This window comes from Neovison vison, chromosome 6, assembly GCF_020171115.1.
Source record: "Neovison vison isolate M4711 chromosome 6, ASM_NN_V1, whole genome shotgun sequence".
NCBI lineage: Eukaryota > Metazoa > Chordata > Mammalia > Carnivora > Mustelidae > Neogale > Neogale vison.
In genome coordinates, this window is record NC_058096.1 from 192008967 (window position 1) to 192032320 (window position 23354).

At 43.5% G+C, this 23354-nt stretch overlaps 1 protein-coding gene across 6 annotated transcripts in view; it reads left to right on the plus strand.

The window, feature by feature from the left end:
- The window catches only part of ADAMTS9 (ADAM metallopeptidase with thrombospondin type 1 motif 9), a 163193-nt gene that overhangs the window by 35605 nt on the left and 104234 nt on the right, over window positions 1-23354 (plus strand). For 5 of the 6 annotated variants that reach the window (XM_044253222.1, XM_044253227.1, XM_044253228.1 and 2 more), the window contains exons 9-16: window positions 1661-1807; window positions 3063-3204; window positions 4208-4303; window positions 10336-10481; window positions 18732-18913; window positions 19012-19148; window positions 20824-20941; window positions 21195-21290. In XM_044253222.1, coding sequence (XP_044109157.1) covers window positions 1661-1807; window positions 3063-3204; window positions 4208-4303; window positions 10336-10481; window positions 18732-18913; window positions 19012-19148; window positions 20824-20941; window positions 21195-21290 — 1064 coding nt within the window. The remainder of the gene's footprint in view (window positions 1-1660; window positions 1808-3062; window positions 3205-4207; window positions 4304-10335; window positions 10482-18731; window positions 18914-19011; window positions 19149-20823; window positions 20942-21194; window positions 21291-23354) is intronic. The other variant, XM_044253225.1, reaches the window with a different exon arrangement.

Consider the following 23354-nt stretch of genomic DNA (forward strand, 5'->3'; position numbering starts at 1 on the left):
ATCTATAAAATGCAGATCATAATAGCACTTTTCACATAAGGTAGTTAAATGAAATAAAGCGTCTAACCCAATTAACACATTGCCTGGTATGTTGTGAATGCAAAAAAAGTCTCAGTTCTTATTTTTTAGTAAAGTGCTCAGTGAATATTACAGTCTAGCCCCTGCTGTGAGCAAACGTGCCTGACATTTGAATGAAAAGAAGTTCTCTGTTGGTTTGATGAAGTAAACTTGATTTTATCTGGGCATGTTTGGGGTGATGAGTAAACGCCTTCTTCACACCACAGAAAAACAAACAACCATGATTTGAGCTTCTTGCTTGGGTTGGGTTTCCCACTGTAGGTGTGACACTGACTTTGCAGTTGGGAACAGGAAACAGGAGTAGTCATTCTTTTAAGAAAATAGGCTCTTAAGCATGAAAACCCACTATTTTTTTAACCTAGACCGATGAAGGTTTTCTGTCTCGTCATTTCCATCTGGCAATTATTCCTGTGGGCCATTATTGAAGAGCCCAAGTTGTTTGAGAAGAAAAAGAAAACTAAACCCAGGAGAAATGAATGGAATGGACTTAAGCTTTCAGATTCACATGGAATACAGGTCTACCTTCTGTCTAGCTCGCTGATCTCCCTGATGCAAGATGAACTAGTGGAGGGGATTCCCCGCTAAATGCAAAATTAGCCCCATGCACCAATTTTGTGACGGGGGAGGCATCCAGAGCGGACATCCCCTCTGAGTTCATGAGTTCATTACCAGAGCTGAGAATGGCATGTGGGTCATAGAACTGATGTTTCTAGATTGAGAAATGCTTCCTATCATTCCCCCCACCCCATTTCCTCCAGCAAAGCCAAGAATGGCAAGTATGTGTTAATGCCGCTGCGGAGTTCCCTCCCAGGCCCGAGAGGACCTTGGTACTCCATCATAGCCTTTTCTCAGGGCAGAACCTGGATTCGTTTCAGAATCCTTTTGTGCCCAACTTTTGAAGAAGCAGTACCAATCCATCGGCGTTGGCAGGAAGCATGAAACTATTTGCCCCGTCTGCGTTAAGCCGGTAGAATTGGCATGCTTCTAGTTTCCACGCTTTCAGCTTTCCTTAATGGGTTTTATTGTGCACGAACTTCCCATACCTTTATAATGATATACCTGCGTGGCTGTGTCATTTGTCAACCTGACCCCAAAGGAGGAGATGCCAAGACCCATAGTGAGCCTCTTATTAGAAAGTTTTTGGCTTCAAGGTTTGACACTTGAAGGACTCTTTATATTTGCGGCGTTATCATAACTTGCCAAATTCTTGACTCTATAAGTTGGCCTTGAACGGCTTATTAGGAATTCCAACTACTGTATTCTAGCATCAACTGTAGCATGCTCAGAGCGTCTGCAATTCCAAAAAGGACTCTTAACCCAGATAATACTCCCCGTTATGTCATTTTTTTAAATATACATTAAAGGCACTTTGTATTAACTTGGGTGAGAATCACGTTCTCTGCTCTGCTCCCTCTTCAACCATCTAGGAAGTTTTCTCCTGCTCCCCAGGATGTGGGTTCCTATTCAAAATGCAGAAGGCAGTTAACATTTTTCTCTTGGACAGGTGCCTCCTTGAACCAGTGATAAGAACTCGGTGCTTTGGTATTCATTGTCGGCCCTGTCTTTGTGTCTTTGACCTTAGGTTTAACATGCCTCATGATGACAACAACAAGTGCAAGGAAGAAGGCGTCAAGAGCCCCCAGCATGTCATGGCTCCGACGTTGAACTTCTACACCAACCCCTGGTTGTGGTCAAAATGTAGTCGAAAATATATCACTGAGTTTTTAGAGTAAGACTTAAACTTTCTTTGAGCCCGGGCTTCTAGTGTCTGGTCTCCAGGTAGCGAGCTCATTGTGGGAAAGAAAATGTAGAGTCAAGCATTCCTTTGGAGTTGTTATTTTTGTTGACATTCCTGGGAGGAGGTAAAAAAAAAAAAAAAAAAACAACCCTCTCTGACATCTGTGCCGTTCCTGGTTCCTCTCCTGGCCCGAGTTTCGAAGATTACAGACTGAGCTCAAGAGAAGGCTGGGATCTTAAAGCAAATATGTAAATGTGGCTTCATTCTTGGTGAAGCTATGAATTCTGTTCGGGCCTTGGGGGGAGGACCCATGAATGTGATGAGACGATGAGGGAAGGCCACAGAATTCTTGTGGTTCTGACTTAGTAATTTTGGCTCCGAAGAGGAGAGGGTGGCAAGATGACCCAAAAGAGGGTTATGGGGGGTGGGTGAAAATCACACAGACCGCCATTTTGTTGAATTAAGAACATTCTTCCTCTGTCTCTCTCTTTCCCTCCCTCCCTCTCTCTCTCTCCTTCTTTCTTTTCTTTCTCTTGGTTTGTTTTTTAAGCTTCCTGCCAGGCAGCTCAAAGATCCAATTACATTATACAATATCCCCGTGTCACAGATTCATTGCTCTTCTCTCCCAGATGTACGAAAGGTTAAGTGATTGTCCAAGGTCACTGGGTGTCTATTTCTCCAGCCATGGGGAAGTGGAGCCTTATTAATCAGAACTCACCAGGTGTGAATTTTCCAGAAGAGGTGTTTGCAGAAAAGTGAAAGAACTCGAGGGTTGCTGTTTTTCTTTCCAACCAGATGGCCTGAAGTGTTTCTTCTTATAGTTGTTGATTCACCCACTCTTCTACTCAGCAAACATTTACCAAAGACCTGTTGCTATGGTGTTTAGAGCCCCATGCTTGGGTGAAAAAGACGCTATCTTTGCCCCTAAGAAGCTTACAGTCTATTGGAGAGAAGAGTAAAAAATAAGCAGATAATTGCCCCAAACTGTGACAAACGCTGTAAAAGCTGCATGTTTCCTACTGACTGTTTTGTATGGAGAGCCAGTGGTTCCACAAACGAGTATACACCAAAAATAGAGCTTCCGCTTTTGGATGTTAGCCTGGGATGTAAAGAATAAAGCACATTCGATAAAGGAACTGTCCTCTCTACCTTTAAAGTGTCGGGATGGCCTTCACTTTCATCTGGACCCCTTAACAGCCCCTTCTCGTCATGGCTCTCATCATCTGTGTTTTTCTGCTTTCCATAGCACTGGTTACGGCGAGTGTTTGCTTAATGAACCTGAATCCAGAACCTACCCTTTGCCTCCCCAACTGCCAGGCCTCCTGTACAACGTGAATAAACAATGTGAATTGATTTTTGGACCAGGTTCTCAGGTGTGCCCATACATGGTAAGTGTTTGGGGGCCACTTCTGCCCCGTCCATTGATTCTGGATGTTTTTAATCCACGGGTTCCCACGGGCTTCTCACTCTCACGTAAACCACGGGTGGCCAAGTGGAGAATGGCCCATTGACTATTAATGACCATAGACATAAGGACGATGACGATCAGCTGTGACAGCGCTCGCTGTTAAATGGTGCTTTACCTGCACATTCTCACTTTTTTCTGTCGTGACGGCCCAGAAGGGAGATGTCATTATTATTTTCATTTTGCACATGGGAAACTGAGATTCAGAGAAGACAGGGTGACCGGACCAGTAGTGGCGTAGCTCAGCCCTTTCCTCTCCTCGGCTCCTTTCATCCCCACTGACTTGTCTGGATGATCTTTATAACAGGGACTCTTCTAGATTCGGTAAAGGTCATTCATGAGACAAACCTGTGTCCCTGTTGTAGCTTGTCAGGGCTGTGCCCTCTGACCCCGTGGGGCTTGAAATCGTTTCTGGCAATAGGTAGCTTAACCGATGGGTGTGGGATATTTTAATGTGTATGTTGTGGACACTTGGACCAATGATACCCCGTGGTTATCAGAAGGCAAACGGACAAAAATGTGCTTTTCTGAGGTACCCCATTCTCTTCCTTTGGGTGTCTGGTTGGTGGTTTTGGTGGGAGAGACATTGGAAATACCAGGGGAATTGTGAAGTACACTGATTCCATGGAAATAATAAAAATTTTTAAGTGAAACTCACCCCAGATTATATTCCTTTCTGTGTTTCCCATGATAGCAAACATCACCCTTTTACCCCACCTGAAGTCCTGCTAGACGTAGAAATGTATCCCATGGGCTGCTCTCTGTAGCCCTTGGAATATTTTATCAATCATCATACAGAGAAAAAAAAAATGTGTTTCTAACCTATGCTATCTTGTTGACAAAACATTAGTTGAAAGCAACCCTTGCCTGGTTCCATATCATCTGATCACGTTGTCACTGGCTTGTTGTTTAACCAAACTGAACAGATGCAGTGTAGACGACTCTGGTGCAATAATGTGGATGGAGTATGCCGGACTCAGCACACACCCTGGGCAGACGGGACCGAGTGTGAGCCCGGAAAGGCAAGTAGCACCCCGTCCGTTCTTTGGTCTTGGGGTAGCAGAAGTGGGCACGATTTTAGCTGTCGTTTTAGTCACCGTTGTTTAGAGTATACAACACAGTGTGTTTCAGCATGTGTCATACTTTCTGGGGGTAAGAGGTTCAATTTTGCTTTCGAAAATTATGAGAACTTACATTATAGCATAATACTGATACAACACACAGAGCGAGCATTATTGCCTCAATTTGGGAAACATCCTTTCTCTCATTTTAACATTCCTGCAATCCCAACACACTTTTTGGTTTAACGTGAGACAGTGTTTCTTTTCTGCTTTGTCTTTTTTGTCTTTGTCTTCTCTTTGTCTGTTTTTGGGGTAGCAATGGAAGGCTGGCTTTTAAGTTGATGGAGCATCTTAAAATCAAGGAGACACAGGGGCACCTGAGGGGCTCCGTCATCTGAGCCTCTGACTCTTGATTTTGGCTCAGGTCACTATCTCAGGGCTGTGGGACGCGGGCTCCATGCTCAGCACAGGCTCTGTTTGAGATTCTCTCCCTCTCTTTCTGTCCCTCCCATAGCTCATGCTCGCTTGCTCTCTCTCTCTCTCTCAAATAAAATAAATGAAATTTTAAAAATCAAAGAAACACAGAAATACAGCAAACTTCCTTTGTTCACTACTGGGATACCAGGCTTTTTCCAGCCTGCGTTGGTCCCTTTAAAGAGCTGTGATGTCACCTGGGAAATATGGAAATGTATGTTGTGAGTTGGTTATAATGTTTCCCACTTACTTGTTAATAACCAAAAATAAATAAAAATATGTTCCTTATACAGCCTGGAAATAACAATGCCCCCCACACCTAGGAGTATGACTCGTACAAACTTCTGTACCTGTTATCCATCTAGAAACTAAAAAGTTGCTATATCATCATCATCACCATCCAAAACACTGGCTACTTAAAGTTTTAGATCTAAACCTGATTTTTTTAAATCCCTATGGCAAAGGGCATTCTTTCTCTCACCATCCCTGGGCTATATTCTGAGGGTGTTGACATCCTTACATGTATTTTTCCTTTCTTCTCTCCTCCTCCCATTGTCCACTTCACTCACTTCTAATATCCTGTTCTCTTCTTGTTGGCCTCTTTTGGAGGAATGAGTAGCACTCAGCATGTTTCTATGGAAGGGATCCTCAGAAGTGACCGACTTGAATGCTCCCTTCCCCGATTTTATATTTTATTTATTTATTTATTTATTTTTTTAGGGCAGTGTCCTCACACTCTAGCCCCTCCCCACCGCATATTCCTCCTTTGCTTTGTCTGAAGGGGCCAAAGAGTCGCCTATAATTGCAGTACCTCGGGCTCACTGAGCTCCTCTGTCTCCAGTGCTCAAGCAGGAGGACCAGTGGCTTCCTTACCCCTCTGCCTTGGTGATTGTAAAGTGATGTGAGCTGGAGGGTATGAATGTTATTTGAAAAATTAAAAAGTTCTGTCCACAAAAAATTAAAAACGACAATGAAGCTGATTTTATACTTGATTTACGTGGAGACTAAATCAGCTCATGTTCTCACTTCTTGGTGGCTAAGACCTCAGCAGCAGAGAATATAGCTTTGTCCAATAACAGCCCAACTGAAGCTATGTATGACCATGGGCACTAGAGCTTTTGTACCTTTCATAAGCATAAGAAGAGATAGATGTCTTTAGCCAGGAAGAATTTTTCGCTTTTTGTGGGACATTTAACTTAAGCACTTTGATGGCCAGAAGATCATAGATTTGAGTGGGATTGTGGTTCTTAGGTTTCCTTGGCAACCATTAAGCATTCATTCATTCTTACAAAATGACAATGTGGCCTCCGAGTCCTGCTTAAAGCACAGTGACCCAGACAGGTGCTAGCAGCTGATGGAAGATGACAACAGACTATATACCTCATTGATCACTGGATTAGTTGGCCTGAGTCCGAGCCTGCCCACTCTGTTACTTAAATTAATTCTCTTTGAGCTCAGAAAAATCACTGGGCTTGTGTTAAGGTTCTTCACCAGTCTGAGGCACCCACCTACTAAGTCTGTTTCTGATATATGTTATTGCTGGGAAAACCGTAACGAAGAGTTTTCGGTACTAGGATGAAGTGAATTATGTTCCGTAACATTGCAGCAGACAGGCTGCCAACCTCACCGTAGCCAGTGCCGTATCCCAGTCATCCTGCAACACAAACGAATTCGGGAGGAAGTCTGTTGTATCTTTTTCCAATCTTCTGTTTTTGTAACAGAAGCAGGAGATAAGGGATTGCAGGGTAATCTTATACCTGAGGGATGGGGAAATTTGGAGGTCTTCAGAAGTCGTTTTCCATGTACGCCTGTGTTTGGCAAGAGCAAGAGACTTCAAGGCATTCCAAAGGGCAGGCTCAGGACACTCAGAGAAGCAACTATGCGGAGAACATGATAGGTACGTGGGTAGTTCTGTTTTAGAAAAAGTGGCCAAGCCTAGCAGCTTTTATTAAAAATGCGGCCATATGTGTGTTTGTTTCCCTGAAGAGCATTTATGCGTGTTGCAAACGCCGAAGATGGTGTATATGTTGGCGTAGGAATTCTTTGTGTGGTTTTTTGTTTTTGTTTTGTTTTGTTTTTTCATTTTGTTCTGGTTTGTTTTTTGTTTTGAATTGGCAGTAAAACCATATGCCTTTTCTCCAACCGATTCGGATTCCCTTTGCGGTGGGCTTAATTTTTCCTTTTTTTTTTTTTTTTTTTTTTTTGTTTCTTTCTCTTCTTTCTGCCCTGCTCCCTCAGCAGTGATCTGTCTTGGGCTGCTGACACAATGTTATTTTGATGAATGACTCTAATTCTCTTTATTTTCTCCATTCTCTTGTTAAGCCCATTAACATTTCATTTTAACCCCTTTCGTGAGTCTGAGGTTTGAAACTCTTATTTTAAGCTTCCTTGGGACAAAACGGACCTCCAAGTCCCTCTTCCAAACTCCTAAAAAAGATGTGTTTAGGTAAAATACCATTTAAATGGTTCTAGACGCTTTTAGAAAAGGTTGACTATGGTTTGGCTAGGACTGTACCGGCTCCTTAGTGCTTTGTTACAATGTAGTGGCTATTCCAGCACGCCAAGTATTGTTTATCGAATTTGCCTGCTAAAATAAGGTCATCGTGGTAAATATCTCCCAAATAGCCTTGATTTCCAGCCTCTGTCACTTCAGGCACTTCTCCTGTTCTTCTCAGCTCTTCTTGTCATTCCCTTTCTACCTGTTAGTGGTCATATCAGTAAGGAACATTTGATTTGCAGGCCAGTTTTTAATTAGAAGTATAGGAATATCTCATTACTTTGTAGGATTTATAAAATGTGTTTCTAGCAGGAAGATTTGAGGGCTGAATCTGAGGGTCATGTTCTATGACTCCAATTGAATATTAATTAGGAATTTTGTTTAAGTGAGATCCAGTTATAGTAATGTAATCAAATTGGCTCTTTTTTTCTGACACACACAAAAAAACTAGTCCCCAACTAGACAGGTTATGGGACTGTTGTGGCAGCTCCACAAATCTAATTTCTTCCTGTTCCATTATCATATGCAAATGGACTTCATCCTCAAGGTCACAGAATGGCGGTAGCAACTCCAGCCATCAAGTGGGAGTTCCAGGCAGAATGAAGCCAAGGGGCAGGGGACAAAGAGGCAAAAAGTCCTTCCTAGGAATATCAGCCAATGAAGTCTGCTGACCTCTCTTTGACTGCTCTTATCTGTACAAGGCTCTGGGAAAATAATGTAGTCTATTTCCAAGGAGAACAGAGAGACTGGATATTGGGTGGACAACTTGGGAGTCTCCGCCTCACCTAACCATGTCATTAATCTTGCTTTTATTTTCATTTTTTCTTTGTTCACGTGCCAAAATCAGTGTCCCCATTTGCTCACAATTGAGAGGCAGCATGTGTCACAGTGAAGAGTGCACACTTGAGTCAGACTGTGTTTCTATCTCAGCTCTGCCCCTTACTGATATTTGGTATCAACCTGTCTGTGCCTCCGTTTTCTTTTCAGTAGAAATGGGGGTGATAAGAGTACCTATTTCATAGTATGCTAGGAGGACTAAGTTAATATCTGTCTATGCTTAGAACACTGCCTGACCAATACGAAGAGCCCAGAGAATGTTGGCCAGTGTCCTGCTGACTTTATTTAAGTCAGGTCCCCTATGTGTTTCACTGTATACTAGGTACTTCAGATGTACTGTGTCTCATGTTCTACTCAAGACAACTTTGGCATGTTGGTCTCCATTTTTTAGGAACACTGTAGGAACAGTAAGGGACTCACCTAGGGTCCCAGGGTTAGTCCGTGGGAGAGACCTGGCTCCCCACTAGACCCCTGGCCTGCCAAGCTTTGGCCTTCCAAGACCTCTGCTGTCCAGGATGGCCTCCAGCAGCTACAAGTGCCTAGTGAACCCTTCCAATGTCACTCTGAACCAAGATGTGCTTAAGTGAAAATACACACCAGGTGTTAAAGACCTAGTATGAAAAAAAAATGTAAAAAAAAAAAAAAAAAAGAAAAAAAACCCATAATTTTATATTGATTCCATACAGAAATAATAATGTTCAGCTATTTTGAGCTAAATAAAAGGTATTAAAATTCATTTCAGTTTTCCTTTGACTTGTTTTAATGTGGTTTCTAAACATTTAAAATAAATTTTAAAACACGTGACTTCTGGCACGTTCTCGCTGGATGGTGGAGCTGCAGACCAGGCTACCTCTCTCGTTTGCGTTTATGTGCGTATGTTCCAATAAATGTTCACGACCCCCGTAAAGACCACTGGGAAGAGGATGTCCGAGAGTGACGTCACCCCCTCTCCCCCTGCCCACATTTCTGGGGCATGGAAGTGCCCAGGATCTTTGACTATAGAACCTTTTAAGCCTTAGCCATGCAGCCCAGGGACAGGGGACATCCTCAGACATCCCAGCAGAGTTGTTGCAAGAGAGGACACTGCAAAACAGAGAAAGCTTAACTGTGCTCTCAGAATAATCGTTCACCGAGCCTTCTGGGCGGCTGCCCCTGGAGTTGGGGACCTTCACCTGCGCCTTACTTGTCCTCCGCTTTCCCAGCACGCTGCCCCACCCCCGGCCGCGGTGGGTCTGCCTCTGCCTGTGGCCTCCCTGCAGATAAATCACGGCAGCCGGCCATCACCAGCTCCACTTGAGAGATCTGAGCGAGCCGCGGGGCGTCACCTCCGGCCGCCCCTGCCTCCACTCCGCCTTTGTCCGCTGCTCAGTGACCTCAGCTTTGTGTCAGGGCCTCACACCCCAACAATGGCAGAGGGTTGAAATGGGCTTCTCCGAATCCCTTGTCCTGCTGAGGAGTTTTATTCTGTTTTGTTTCGTCTTAAGCATCATGGCCTTCTTCCTGCTGGAGGCTGGAGGCTCTGAAGCCATGAGTCACAAAAAAGCCATAAAGTTTAGGGCTGTCGGTAATATGTCCATTTTGCTCTCGTCTCATCCTGTGTGCTTTGGTGAAGTGAGTTTATGGGAATCATGTAACTTGCTTTTTTTTTTTTTTTTTTCCCTCTCCCATCTAATTAAAATTGGCTTTTCAAATCCGCGGGGAGCAATAAAATATATTTTACCGGGCTCCCAGCGTCTCTGAGCCTTCTTAATGGAGAGACGCTCTATACATCCGGGAACTCGTGTTGGCCCCATCTACAACCAGTCTGCCCACTTCCTCTCCTCATTTTTTCCAAGTAGACTAATTGGGCACTTCGAAGCCGGCTGCAGGGGTTAGCCTGACTGCCTGGACCCAGTCACTCCTGGGCTCATTTCAGTCAAGCAAGCGGTAAATGAAGACAGGACCTAAAATCCTTAAGTACAAGATGAAAACCCCTACTGTTTCCATTATTCATATAGAATGTGGCCATATAATGATGAAAATCCCTACCGTTTCCATTATTCATATAGAAAATGGCAGCATTTCAAACCAGCACATGGTGGGGTTGGGAGGCGGAATGAAGTATGGTAGATACTCAAAAGGGTGGCGGGTCCTACGATGTCTCCTGCACCGATCTCTCCCTCACTGTTCCCCTTATTAAATACAGCACTGCAAGTTTGGATTTTGTGTCCCCAAAGAAATGGAGGCCCCCGTGACGGATGGATCCTGGGGAAGTTGGAGTCCCTTTGGAACCTGCTCAAGAACGTGTGGAGGGGGCATCAAAACGGCTATTCGGGAGTGCAACAGACCAGAGTAAGTCCTAGAAATTCTTGCTGTCGCTTTATCGGCATAGCATGAGTGGCACATTCCAGAAGGGAATGATGTACCTGGGGGCAGATGGAGAGCTCCTTCCCCCTTCAAGAGGGAGTGGATTTCTAGGGTTGCTTAGACCAGTAATAGCCGATCTCTTTCTTCCCAGGCACCGTCCTCTGTAGTACACTTTCTTCCGTGATCCTGTCTATCTACCTTGGGATGCCTGGGTGGCTCAGTGGGTTAAGCATCTGCCTTTGGCTCAGGTCACGATATCAGGGTCCTGGGATCGAGTCCCGTGTCAGGCTCTCTGTTTCTCCATCTGCCTCTGCCTACCGCTCCCCCTGCTTGTGCACTCATTCTCTCTTTGACAAATAAATAAATAAAACCTTAAAAACAGAAACAAAAAAAAGTTCTGTCTGCCAAGAAGTAGGTGCTGTTGTATTCATTGGCCTGTTTAATGGTTTGACATCAGGCATATCTCATTGCCCGCTGAGCTCAGTATAGCTGGCTAACAAAGGGAACAGATGGATTGTCCCAAGGAAAGGAAGAAATTGGACATTTCTGTCCAGACTGTAGGTAGCTCGTTGCCTCTGCAGTTTAGCTACTAAAATGCCTCAAAGGGCACGCAGACCCCCTGGGTGGTGGTAGCAGAGGCTAAGGGACTGGATCCCCCAAGGCAGGAATTCGTTTGGGGTCTAGGTAGCTGTCTTACAGGTGCGACCTTAAGGTCCATCCCACAATATGACAGTGTACAGACTGGGAGTGCCTGGCTTTTGGGGTAATTCTCATTAAATTAAAGACCATGGCTGTCTTTACCAGCCTAGCCTTTAGTACGTGTTCAAATGAAGTTGATGGGGTTTTTTCCCAGCCTCTGTCACAGTAAGAGTGTGTGTTTATAAGGAGATTTAAGAAAGCATATTTTTATCATAAGGAATGACATCAAATTTTATTTGGATCTAAGGTGTATCAAAATCTAAAGGAACAGAAGGTCATAGGTGGTATTATAGAGGTCATTCAACCTCTATAGGCCAGAGGACCAAGGAGTCCTCATAGAATCAGGATAGTTTTTAGATGTCTAAGCCAATAACCATATTGAAGACCCAGTTGTTTTGGTGTTATATAAAGTGATTTCATGCACAGGACTCATTTATGAGTCCACATTAGGGGTAGCAGACTGAAGTGGGGACAGAAACAAGCAGGTACGACCAAGGAGTGGGTTGGTACAGTGTAATAGGGTTGTCCTACAGGGTAGTAGAGACTTAAGTACAGGGCACAGCTCAGATCCAGCTGGTTGTTCACAGGCAGGAAGAGGGCCTAGTGTTGCCAGAGCTTCCAGTTTTTTTATAAGAAAAAATATGAATCATGTTAAACAAAAAATAACATAGCTTTAGGCCACTGCTGCAAGCCCCAACATGATAAATACTCATTAGTACAAATCACAGATAATGATCTATTTATTTTCATGTACTTTTGCTCACAGTCCAACATTTATTTGTCTCATGTTTACATGATATTAGCCTCTGCAAAGACAGTTCAAGAGCTAGAAAACATAGACTCTAGTCTCTCACTATGGGTATAAACACAAAACATTAGATTATTAATAGAGTCTGTATTTTGTATTGGTTTAACAGTGGTTAACCAATTTTGTATTGGTTTAAACGGGACTATAAATATAGTACGTGCTTTCAAAAAATCCATACACAACTCTACACGATAAAAAAAATTTCTGTTATCATTGTTCCTATTTCCCACCTATACCCCACAAGGAAATAACCAGGGGAAAATGATTGGATAGTATGACTTTGGGCTTTGAAAAAAGATTTGTCATGTAATATGTAGTATATGAAATAAGTATTCTGTAATATGAAATAAGGATCATACTATATATAGTTTTCCACAACTTGTTTTTTAAAGTTTGTTATAAATCCTAACTGTGTTATTGAAGCATTAAAATAAAGCATTTCAGGGGCACCTGGGTGGCTCAGTGGGTTAAAGCCTCTGCCTTCGGCTCAGGTCATGATCCCAGGGTCCTGGGATTGAGCTCTGCATTGGGCTCTCTGCTCTGCAGGGAGCCTTCTTCCCTTCCTCTGTCTCTGCCTGCCTCTCTGCCTACTTGTGATCTCTGTCTGTCAAATAAATAAATAAAATCTTTTAGAAAAAATAAAATAAAGCATTTTAAGCTAATAGCAAATACAACACACTTTTAAAAAAATTAAAAACTGTTTGTGTTACAGCGAGCCAAATTATTAATATTATTCCAGTGCACTGTTATTGCCATGAGGATATGAATATTGCCAACAAGTGGACATTTTTGAAATTGTGACCCAAGAATACTTCATTCAGAAGAACTGTTTGTTTTTGTTTTTGTTTTTTTAAGTCTCAGAGTACTTCTGGAGGTAATGTGGAAAGTGGAGAGAGATAAATCACTCCATAATTGGAAGGAGCCAGACAAAGAAAATCACCCAGTGTAAAGATCTCAGCAGGAAAGGATCTTGAGCTTCAAAGTGAAGCAAAGATCCTCACATTCAGAAGTTAGGAACTGATCATTAAAGACTTCAATTAGAGGTCCTTGTCCTTGCTGTTTGCTATGGAAGGTTTTAAAAGAATACCATTCACCTAGCTGAGTGTCAGCACTGACATCATTTCATTAAAGCTCTTCCAAGTTATTTGCTCTTTGGGATGTCCCTGTGAATTGAGGAAGGAGTCTGCCTCACAAAACCTTGAGTTCACAATGGCAGTGGCGGGGAAGTCAGTTGGACAAGAGAAAGGGACACAGGAAAGGGAAAATCAGATCCAAATCTCGGTTTAAAAGCCTGTGCAGAGAAATTCACAGAGCACATGGTTCGTTATGCAGAAGGCAGAAGGGATAGCTTCTGATTCTCAAGGAACTGGAGGGGAATGGTGTTCCCATCACTGGCAACCTGCCTTTTCCCAGTTTGAGGAGCCCTTCTGAATATACTGTAGAGCCCCATTTTTAGTATCCAAGGTATATTTATTAAGAATGCTGGATTTTTTTTTTTACAGTATTCTTGCAATTCAAGGATGTGTTTAGTATCCAAATACTTTATGCTGTATTTTTAGGTCCCTCCCCCCATCCCCGCAAAACAATGAAAGCTACAAAGGAGAAGGAGCCTTGGACTATGGTGTCCTAATGAGCAAGCTGTAGAAACCAGATGCTTTCTGATTTAGGTCAAATGGTGTTTGGTTTTTTCAGTATGCAGTGCTGCTGATTTACCATCATGAGAATGGGGCCCGACCATGTTGTCTTTAAATGTTTTATTTGTTTTTTTTTTTTAATCCCATTTATGATCCGTGCCCTACAGATAAGATGAGCATGTGTTCCAATCTGTAAAAACCATCCCTGTTCACATACGTTGTCAGGCGAAGTTATTAATAGCTACCCTTTACTTTCTCTAGTGTCCTGGATTGGACAGTTAATTACATGATCATCTGATCTGTGAGAAACACGTAATACAGTAAGATCTAAAATCAGAGCCACCAAAAACATAACTCAGAGTACAAAAGCAAGACCAGTGTTGGAACTAGAAGATGCATTATCAGGCAATTGGGCCCTGTCCTTTTTATTTTGTGCTCTAAATTGGCTCTGAGCTTGTTGGTGGCTAGAACAAAAGTCTGTAGAATTTTTACAGGTCCATCAAAAATTTTAAAAACCATGCCAGTTCTTTGGGAGAGGCAAAGCTTTCCCTCTTCTGGTGCTTGTATTTTTCTTTTAAATTAGGAGGTAAGTTAAATTAAAAACTAATAAACTCCTATATTTGAGAAGAAGATTGTGAACTAGATATTTTCACACTTAAGCTTTCACCATAGTAACTGCTAATTAAATCTGATGACAAGGTAATAGACTTGTGTCTATTACATCTAAGAAAACAAATCTCTCATTTGGCTGTAAAGAATTGCAGCAAAGTTTTCTTTTTCTTTTTTTTTTTGAAAGATTTTGTTTATTTATTTGACAGACAGACAGATTTTGTTTATTTATTTGACACAAGCAGGCAGAGAGACAGGCAGAGAGAGAGGAAGAAGCAGGCTCCCTGCTGAGCAGAGAGCCCGATGCAGGGCTAGATCTCAGGACCCCAAGATCATGACCTGAGCCAAAGCAGAGGCTTAACCCACTGAGCCACCCAGGCGCCCCAGCAAAGTTTTCTTTTTGAGGCACTGAGTTGGGGGAGCTTATTTCAAAAGTCAAGAATTGGTTGCTTTGGGAGAGCCATTAACTAAGGAATGAATAAAGATATCCAGGCCCATAGATCACTCTATTAGGAAGGATCATGAATGATCGCAAGGACAGCCCTCTGGCTCATCCCATCTAATCCTTGAAGAGCTTTTCAGCAACCTCTGCAGCTGGCCATTAGACCTCTTCTCAAACCGTCCACGCACAGGAAACACACTACCTTCTGAAGCTGACTGTCCTATCACTTAGAAATGCCTTCTTTGTGCTAACCCTAATCTGCCTGCTCCAATTCATTGTAAGTACAGATAGACATTGAGATTTCTGTTCAAACACATTTGCAGACCAAAGTTTAGCTTTCCCTGAGGGTGGAATGCACCTGTGATGATCTTTGCAAAAATGCCTTTGTAGCTTTGGCCATGTAGTGTCATGAGTTTTCTTTGTATAGTTGTAGGCATGGTTGTGTAATGTGCACTTGAAGAAAAAAATTCAGCTTGGCTGTGCTGAATGTAGTTACTTTCATAGTAATTCATCTAGCAATTTCCATCAGCCCTTTCCACCCCTATTTGAAATGCAGTTTTTTAATAGTTGGACAATATGATTAATATTTTTAAAGCTGCGTTTCCTATCATTTGTATTATTTGTCTACATGGAAAAAATATTCCTACCCAGCCAAATTGTTAAATTGCAACATGATCTGAATTTAAAAAAAAAAAAACTATAACGTGAATTTTTTCCACACTAAAAGGTAAATTCAGTTGGCTACAGCCTTCCCCATAACACGGTCCTTGCAAATCAGGCAGAAATGATTTGGGATAAAAGAAAAGCCATGTATTTTGAAAGGGCAAATTTGTGTTTATTAATAAAGTATAATCTATCTTTATATAAAAAGCCAATTAAGTCACAGAAGGAGTCCTGATATGGAAAGAAGCCTATCTCAAGAAAAGCAGCATAGGAAAGACCCCAGATCACAAGCTTTGGGTCAGGGAGACCTACGCTGTCTCCCAGCCCTCAGTTCTTACTTAATGGCCTGTCACCTGACCAGGTTACTGAATATTTCTGAACCCCATTAATGAACTTCAGGAACAAGGATGCCACTACCTACCTCACAGCATGGCTGGGCACAGTCACACAAAGTGGCATGGAGCCTTGCACATAAGAGTGGCTCAGGGGTGGGCACACCTTTACTGTAAAGGAATATTTTTCCATAAAATAGCTCAGTAAATATTTCAGACTTGCAGATCACAGGATCTCCAACCCAACTCTTCAACCTTGCAGATATAGTGGGAAATGTACACGGGGCCAGGTGGAATGAGCAGGTGTGGCTATTTGCCAATTAGACCTCGTTTATGGACATGGAACTTTGAATTTCATGTAATCCTATGTGTCTTAAAATACATGTTTTATTTTTTCTTAATTTTTTAAAATGTAAAAACCATTGTTACCTTATTCCTGTACTTGGAATGGATTAACCCAGCTGACCCTCACCCACCCCAATGAAGTATATCTTAGTGTTGTCTCCCTTTTGCAACTGGGGAAACTGAGTCTCAGAGAGATTCAGCTACTTACCTAAGATGACACCATTATTAAGAGGCAGGCCTGGGATTCAAACCTTCCGTTTCCAGAGTCCCTGCTGGTGACCGTCCACAATACAGCCTCGCCCATGGAGAGTTTTTGAAAAATGCCACTTATAAAAGGAAGTCACTAAATGCCATTTGCCACTTGATAGTGTGCAAAAGCGAGCCAAGGTGGGGACTGTTGCCTTCCTAAGGGAAGCCACCTCTAAGGGTTTCTGATTTGAAGTCCAAGGAGCTGCTACATTGGGGCGATTTCAGGAGTGAGTTAAGACTTCTTGTGTAAGAGAGCCAAAAGAAAAAAAATCAACTGTGGAGAATTTCATTTCAAAAAGGAAGAATTTCATTTCAAAAAGGCAAATAAATAAGTGATCAATCCTCCATCGTTAATTGGGCCCTTTAGAAAGGTTCCACAAAGAGCATTTCAATCTGTGGAAAAATAGAAGAGGTCTTCCTTGTACCACCTTTAAGGCAAGTTTCACCTGAATATGGGCCTGATCTTTTATTTACATGTAATCTGTGATATTTTATACATGAGACCAGAGTGTCTTGGTACTTAGAGAAGAGCTTAGAATCCAGGAAACCAAGGCTGTATCTCTAAATGGCAACAACACATTAAAAAAGAAGAAAAAAAAACAAACTCTGGACCATTGTTCCTGGATAATGGAGCAAGAGAGTACAGACAAAGAAAGAACCTGGGAAACTTGGAATTCTAGTCCTATCCCAGCTCGCTTATGAGCTGTGTGGACCATGGCAAAGGTTTTGACTTCTCTGAACCTCCTGTCTATGCCTGCCTTACTCCGGGGCAAGATGTGAGTGTGGGTTAGTGAGTTGAGTGCAGCAGGCAGCTATAAGACACACCGACTTAGTTGTGTTTCATGGAGAAACAATCAGACATAGACAGTGGGAGGTTACATGTCGTTTTGTATCCCTAGTTACAGTTTTCTTTGTGATAAATAACAGTACTTATCAGACTGCTTACTAAGCTTCTCAGATTCCTAATGCACTTTTCAGGTGCACCGTATCCTCTGTTTCACATGTGCAGGATGGAGCTCAGAGAGGCCTAATGGCAGATGGCGGAGGCGTTCAGTGTGTAGCTATAAGGCCCATGTTCTTGCCTTAGTTTGCACATTGTTGATCTAGGGAGCACACTGCAGCAGTGTCACGACCAGTGCCCCCTGGGCACTCTGCAGAAGCATTGAGACCTGCCCCATATCTTAGCACAAGCTCAGTACTCAAAACAAGCTGCTCCATTGGACCAGATTAGACTGAGAGTGCTCATATATTAACCTAGTAGCTAACCTCTCCAGCATCTACCATGTGTAGATGGTAGGGAAGGGGCAACTAATATTCAGAGAGGCTGAGAACTTCATCGAAGGTCACACAAGGAGGAGAGAGTCAAGACTGAAGCCCAGCTCCAGCTCCAAAGCCTTATCTGTCCTGCTGGACTAGTTCTCATTCCATACTTTTATGGGCATGGATATATGTCCCATTCCCCCCAAGTCCTGATTTAATAAAACAAAATGAAAAAACACTTTGTATGGTCCCAGGGACTCTGAAAGCTTCATTTTAAAGAAGGAAAGTGGAAAACTTTCCTTCAGAGATGTCCTAGGGTAACGGTGAAATCCAAGCTGCCCGAGCCTTGGGTGGGTGAGCCCAGCTTCCTGTGATTCTGTGATCTTCCCGTTTCCATGATGGATTTGGCAAGCTGCGGACCACTAGGAGAGGTGTCGTCTCATTGACTCACTGGGTCCCATCTGGAAAATACATGTACATTTGAATTTCTTATAATTGGGGGTTGCACGCCAAGACGGAATTTGCGGTGTGAGGCTGCGCCAGTGGACCACGTACTCCCATCACACAAAAGTTAATGAAAGCAGTAGTCTTCTCCTGCTTCTCCTGTTAGGTTAATCCGAATATGGGGATGTTCTCTATATTCCGTCTCATTTGTAAAACAAAGAAAAGCCATGGTTGTTGGGGGCGGGGTAGGAGAGAGAGAGAGAGAGGAGGGGCAGAATGAATGGAAATAGAATAGCACAGATGTGAGTCTGGTCTCCTGTGAGCATATCATGTTACATAAAGCAGACGGGGAGCGTTCTAGCTACTCCTCTGTCCCTTTTCCTTTCCACATTTTGAAAACCAGAGGACTGGATTTTCAGGAGAAAGAGGACAGATCCTTGCCTGATAGAGCCCAGGCTTTGTATTTCCAATTCTAACATTCCATCCCCAAGATAGCCTTATCCGATGGCGCTTTCCCAGTTTGCCAGATGGAGGGCAGAGGTTTACAGAGGTGGGGTGACTTGCCCAAGGTCATATACTTACTGGCATGAAGGCCGAAAGCAAACCCGGATTGCAGAGTCTTTGTCCTGACTGTCCTAGCCTCTGTCGTCAGCCACTTCCCTAGAAGACAGGAAGCCACGGAGGAGAGAGTGATGTGGGGAGAAATGCCTTGTGACCCAGCGTGTGTGTGCTTTCCCTTTCTTTCCCCAGGCCAAAAAATGGTGGCAAGTACTGTGTAGGGCGTAGAATGAAGTTCAAGTCGTGTAACACAGAGCCGTGTCTCAAGCAGAAGCAGGACTTCCGAGAGGAGCAGTGCGCTCACTTTGACGGCAAACATTTTAACATCAACGGTCTGCTTCCCAGCGTGCGCTGGGTCCCCAAGTACAGCGGAAGTAAGTGTGTCCGGGGTGGGGGGTGTCCGCGGATGGCGGACAGGTTGGTGCGGGGTCTGGGCCCAGAAGTCACGCTGCGTCGTGTGTTTCCTCTCCAGTTCTGATGAAGGACCGTTGCAAGCTGTTCTGCCGGGTGGCCGGGAGCACAGCCTATTATCAGCTGCGGGACAGGGTGGTGGACGGGACCCCATGTGGCCAGGACACCAGCGATATCTGTGTCCAGGGCCTCTGCCGGGTAAGTCCCGGGTGGTGTTTTCTTGACTCTGTTGTCCTGCTGCCACGCTGTGATCTGTGGCTTCCTTGATAGAGTCAGCAGCGGCTTAATATCTGTGCACTGTCTCCAGGGAAGTGGTTTTCAAAGTGTGTTCCCCGGGGCAGCATCAACAATGGCATCGCTTGATACTGCCGCCCAACTGTGAGAACCGGCGTCCTGCATTTTACAGACATTCTCAAGCTCCGTGAGGGTCTGCACCAAACCTCCCCGTGAAAGTGTATTTTAATAATCTGTGGATACACACCCTCCTTTACTGTAACCCTGGCTCTTAAGGTTAAACCCAAATGCTTTCATACAGCAGGTTTTCTAGAAGAGCTCTGTTCCAGAGAGATGTCCAGAGGGATCACACTCTAGTCGGGCCGGAATCCGGTTTCTCATTCTGATTTCAAGTGTGAAAGCTTCTACCTGAGACACGCCTGTTAATCACTCTCAGAAGGGAAATCGAGAAATTTCTGGCAGAGTAAAGCATCCGTGCTGTGATTTCTAGAGGGCTTGATACCATTTTATTGCTCTCACCCATCAGAAAACATTCTTAAATGTAGCCAGGCTTTGAGATAGTTTATTTGATCCTTGCATGGAGTCTAGGAAAATGGGAATCCCCAGTCAGTGGGATTTGATGGGAAGAGCCCCCAGCAGCTTCCCCTGCTTTCCGACTCACAACGACAGCGCTCATTTCCTCATCAGGCCGTTCATAGCCAAACATCGAGCTTCTCCTCAAAGGCTAGTTCCTACAAGTGGACAGCATGGACAAGAATGTGAACTCTGTCCTGGTGTCCTAGTCATTGCTGGTGTCCTTTGCAGACCTCTGTCAACATGGCTGCGTTACATTAAGATGTGGAGAAATTCCAGAAGGTGCTTGGAGCCTCTGGCCTCACATTGTAGCAGCCTGGAATCCTGCTTTGTCCTCCATTCATAGCGTATTTAAACACAGGGGATTTCACATGAAATCCCATTTTCCAGATTCTCTTGAAAGATATGTCAACATAGGGTTCCTATTTCTTCATGGCTGCCAGAGTCTAGAGTGGAGAGAGGTTGCTCCCTTCACATGGGATGTCGGCTCTTTATTTATAGGATACAGCCCCCCACCACATTCCTTTTTTTTTTTTTTTTTCATTCCTGAACAGTTCTTTTCATTTATCGCTCCTATTTGTAGACTTATACTTCTCAAGCTTGATTTCTTTTCAAGATTTTATTTTCAAGTAATCTCTACATCCAACACGGGACTCGAACTTACAGCCTGGAGATCAAGGGTCACACATTCTACCTGAGCCAGCCAGGTGCCCCATACTTCTCAAACTTTAATCTGTAGCTGAAGCAGATAAGCATCTTGCTAACATGCCAGAATCCACCCCCACCCCACCCCACAATGGATCTGGGTAGAGCCCGAGATTGTACATTCCTAACAGCTTCAGGGATGCTTAAGGCTGCCAGTCCAAGGACCATGTTTTCCGTACCAGGGCTATATATAATTTGAGTTCTCAATCCTTGCAACTTTAAAAAGACATCCTTGTCATTTGTGAATGCCTAATTCATTGTGAATGCCTAAAGAACCATGCTAACTACCATGTCATAATGTTTTATAATTTTTGTATTTTTATAATACTTACCGTTTATTTCAAACGTTTCTTTTTAAAAGCAAGCTGGATGTGATCACATTTTAAATTCCAAAGCCCGGAGAGATAAATGTGGAGTTTGTGGTGGCGATAATTCTTCATGCAAAACAGTGGCAGGAACATTTAATACAGTACATTATGGTAAGAATCTGTTCCTAAAGAACCAGGAGACGGAAAACGGTCAAAGTTTAAAAATTGTTAACCACAGGTAATAGGTCAAAGTATTCATGTCAGGCATAAAATCAGTCTTGTTAAGGCACATTACCCGTCTGGCTAGAAGACACCTAATAGTAAGAATTGTTATTGCATTCCTTGGTTGCCCGCCTTTAACTCCATACTCAAGAGAAACTGAACTGTGTTGTGGAATACTGAATTGTGGCTCAATTCTTTTCAGGTTACAATACTGTGGTCCGAATCCCAGCAGGTGCTACCAATATTGATGTGAGGCAGCATAGCTTCTCAGGGAAATCTGAGGACGATAACTACTTAGGTAAGATGACACATCTCCTGCCATTGGTGGGGATTCTGCTTCTCTGGGGCTGTTGGCAGATGTTCCTTCCTTCCCCCTCATGCACACTGAGAGCCGTTGGGTGTCATGTACTTTCATACTAGTAGTTGATCTTGAAATTCATTCTTTAATATCCCCTTCCCCATGTGTATAACCTCAGAGTAGTATTGGAAGAGTCGTGTAATTACCCGAGTCCATGTCAGGGGTTCATTCTGGATCATAATAAATAGGAAGGCCCTACATCAAATTCTGAAAGCACTTACCATGTAAGTTCAGCATAAAAATCATTGTTGTCTTTGAGTCTTCAAAAATAACAATAACAACAGCAATCTGTCCTGTGGGTAACTGGCTAACAATTTTTTTTTTTAAGATTTTATTTATTTGGGGGGCGCCTGGGTGGCTCAGTGGTTTAAGCCTCTGCCTTCGGCTCGGGTCATGATCTCAGGGTCCTGGGATCGAGCCCCACATCAGGCTCTCTGCTCAGCGGGGAGCCTGCTTCCCCCTCTTTCTCTGCCTGCCTTCTGCCTACTTGTGATCTCTATCAAATACATAAATAAAAATCTTTTAAAAAAAAAGATGTTATTTATTTGTTTGACACAGAGAGAGATCACATGCAGGCAGAGAGGCAGGCACAGAGAGAGGGGGGAAGCAGTCTCCCCGCTGAGCAGAGAGCCCAACACGGGGCTCTATCCCAGGACCTGAGACCAGGACCCGAGCCAAAGGCAGAGGCTTAACCCACTGAGCCACCCAGGTGCCCCTAGCAAATGTTTTATTAAAGATATTACTTGCCCTAATTTCTGTGGTGCCAGTTCTAACCAATAACTGACTGGTGGACTTATTCAACATTTCATTATGCCTGCTTGTTCCAAAATGTTCTAGTTATTCTCATGTCATGGCTAGAATGGCCTACCTTGTTACTTTGTGGATTCTTCACCCTTGTCTCATGTCCAGGCACATGATTAATTCCTATCTGTCCTTCTGTTAAAACCACAACGCACCGTCAACCCTGTGTTCATTTCAATGGTTGGCCCAGCCGAGTTCCACGTCAACTTATCCTTCTGTAAACCACTGTGATTATGAAATTTCCCAAGCATTTTTAATTAAAAGAAAGACAAAGGGAGTGGGGTCATGACTGAAGGGATTCAGCTGGTCACCTTGCACAACCAGCCTCCTCCTAACCATAGAGAGCAGCACGGCTTGCCCTCTGATCTAGAAGATCTCACAGCAGTCTGACTGGGCGGTGACTTTTTTTTTTCTTTTTTTAAGATTTTATTTATTTATTTGACAGAGAGAGATCACAAGTAGACAGAGAGGCAGGCAGAGAGAGAGAGGGAAGCAGGCTCCCTGCTGAGCAGAGAGCCCGATGTGGGGCTCAATCCCAGGACCCTGAGATCATGACCTGAGCCGAAGGCAGCGGCTTAACCCACTGAGCCACCCAGGCGCCCCGTGGGCGGTGACTTTTTAAACGAAATGAATATACTTGTCCTTTTACAGTGTCTAGACAAGAAAGCTATTTGTGCATCTGAATTCAGCCTCTGTAGAGGCTCTCTGTGCACAATTTGTACACAATGAACGAGTCCATGAGTCTTCACTGAATCAGATTAGAATCAGAATCTGTATTTTGGAATGTCAAATGAAATCCTTGATAGCTAGGCAATGATCCTTTAGCCCGGCATGCTGATCAAGTGTAATACATACACATGACTTCATTATAGCATTTTCTGCAGTATGCCATTATTCACTCATTCACTTCTTGAATATGGGCCAGACACTCTTCTAGGTACAATGAGCAGAACAAAACTAAGTAAGTTAAAAATCACTGTCTACTTGGAACATACTTTTTGGTGCTAGGAGAGAGACAGTAGTGGTAAGTTACTAGGGCAGCCAACTGTATACTGTTAGAAGACAGTAAGCGGCTATCAGAAAATAGAACATGGTAAGAGAAACTGGGATTCTGAGGATGAGTTGGGAACAGTGGAGCTGAAGTGTTTGAATTGCGGCAAGAGGAAACAGGTTGATTGGGGGAAGAGCATTCCAGGCAGAGGG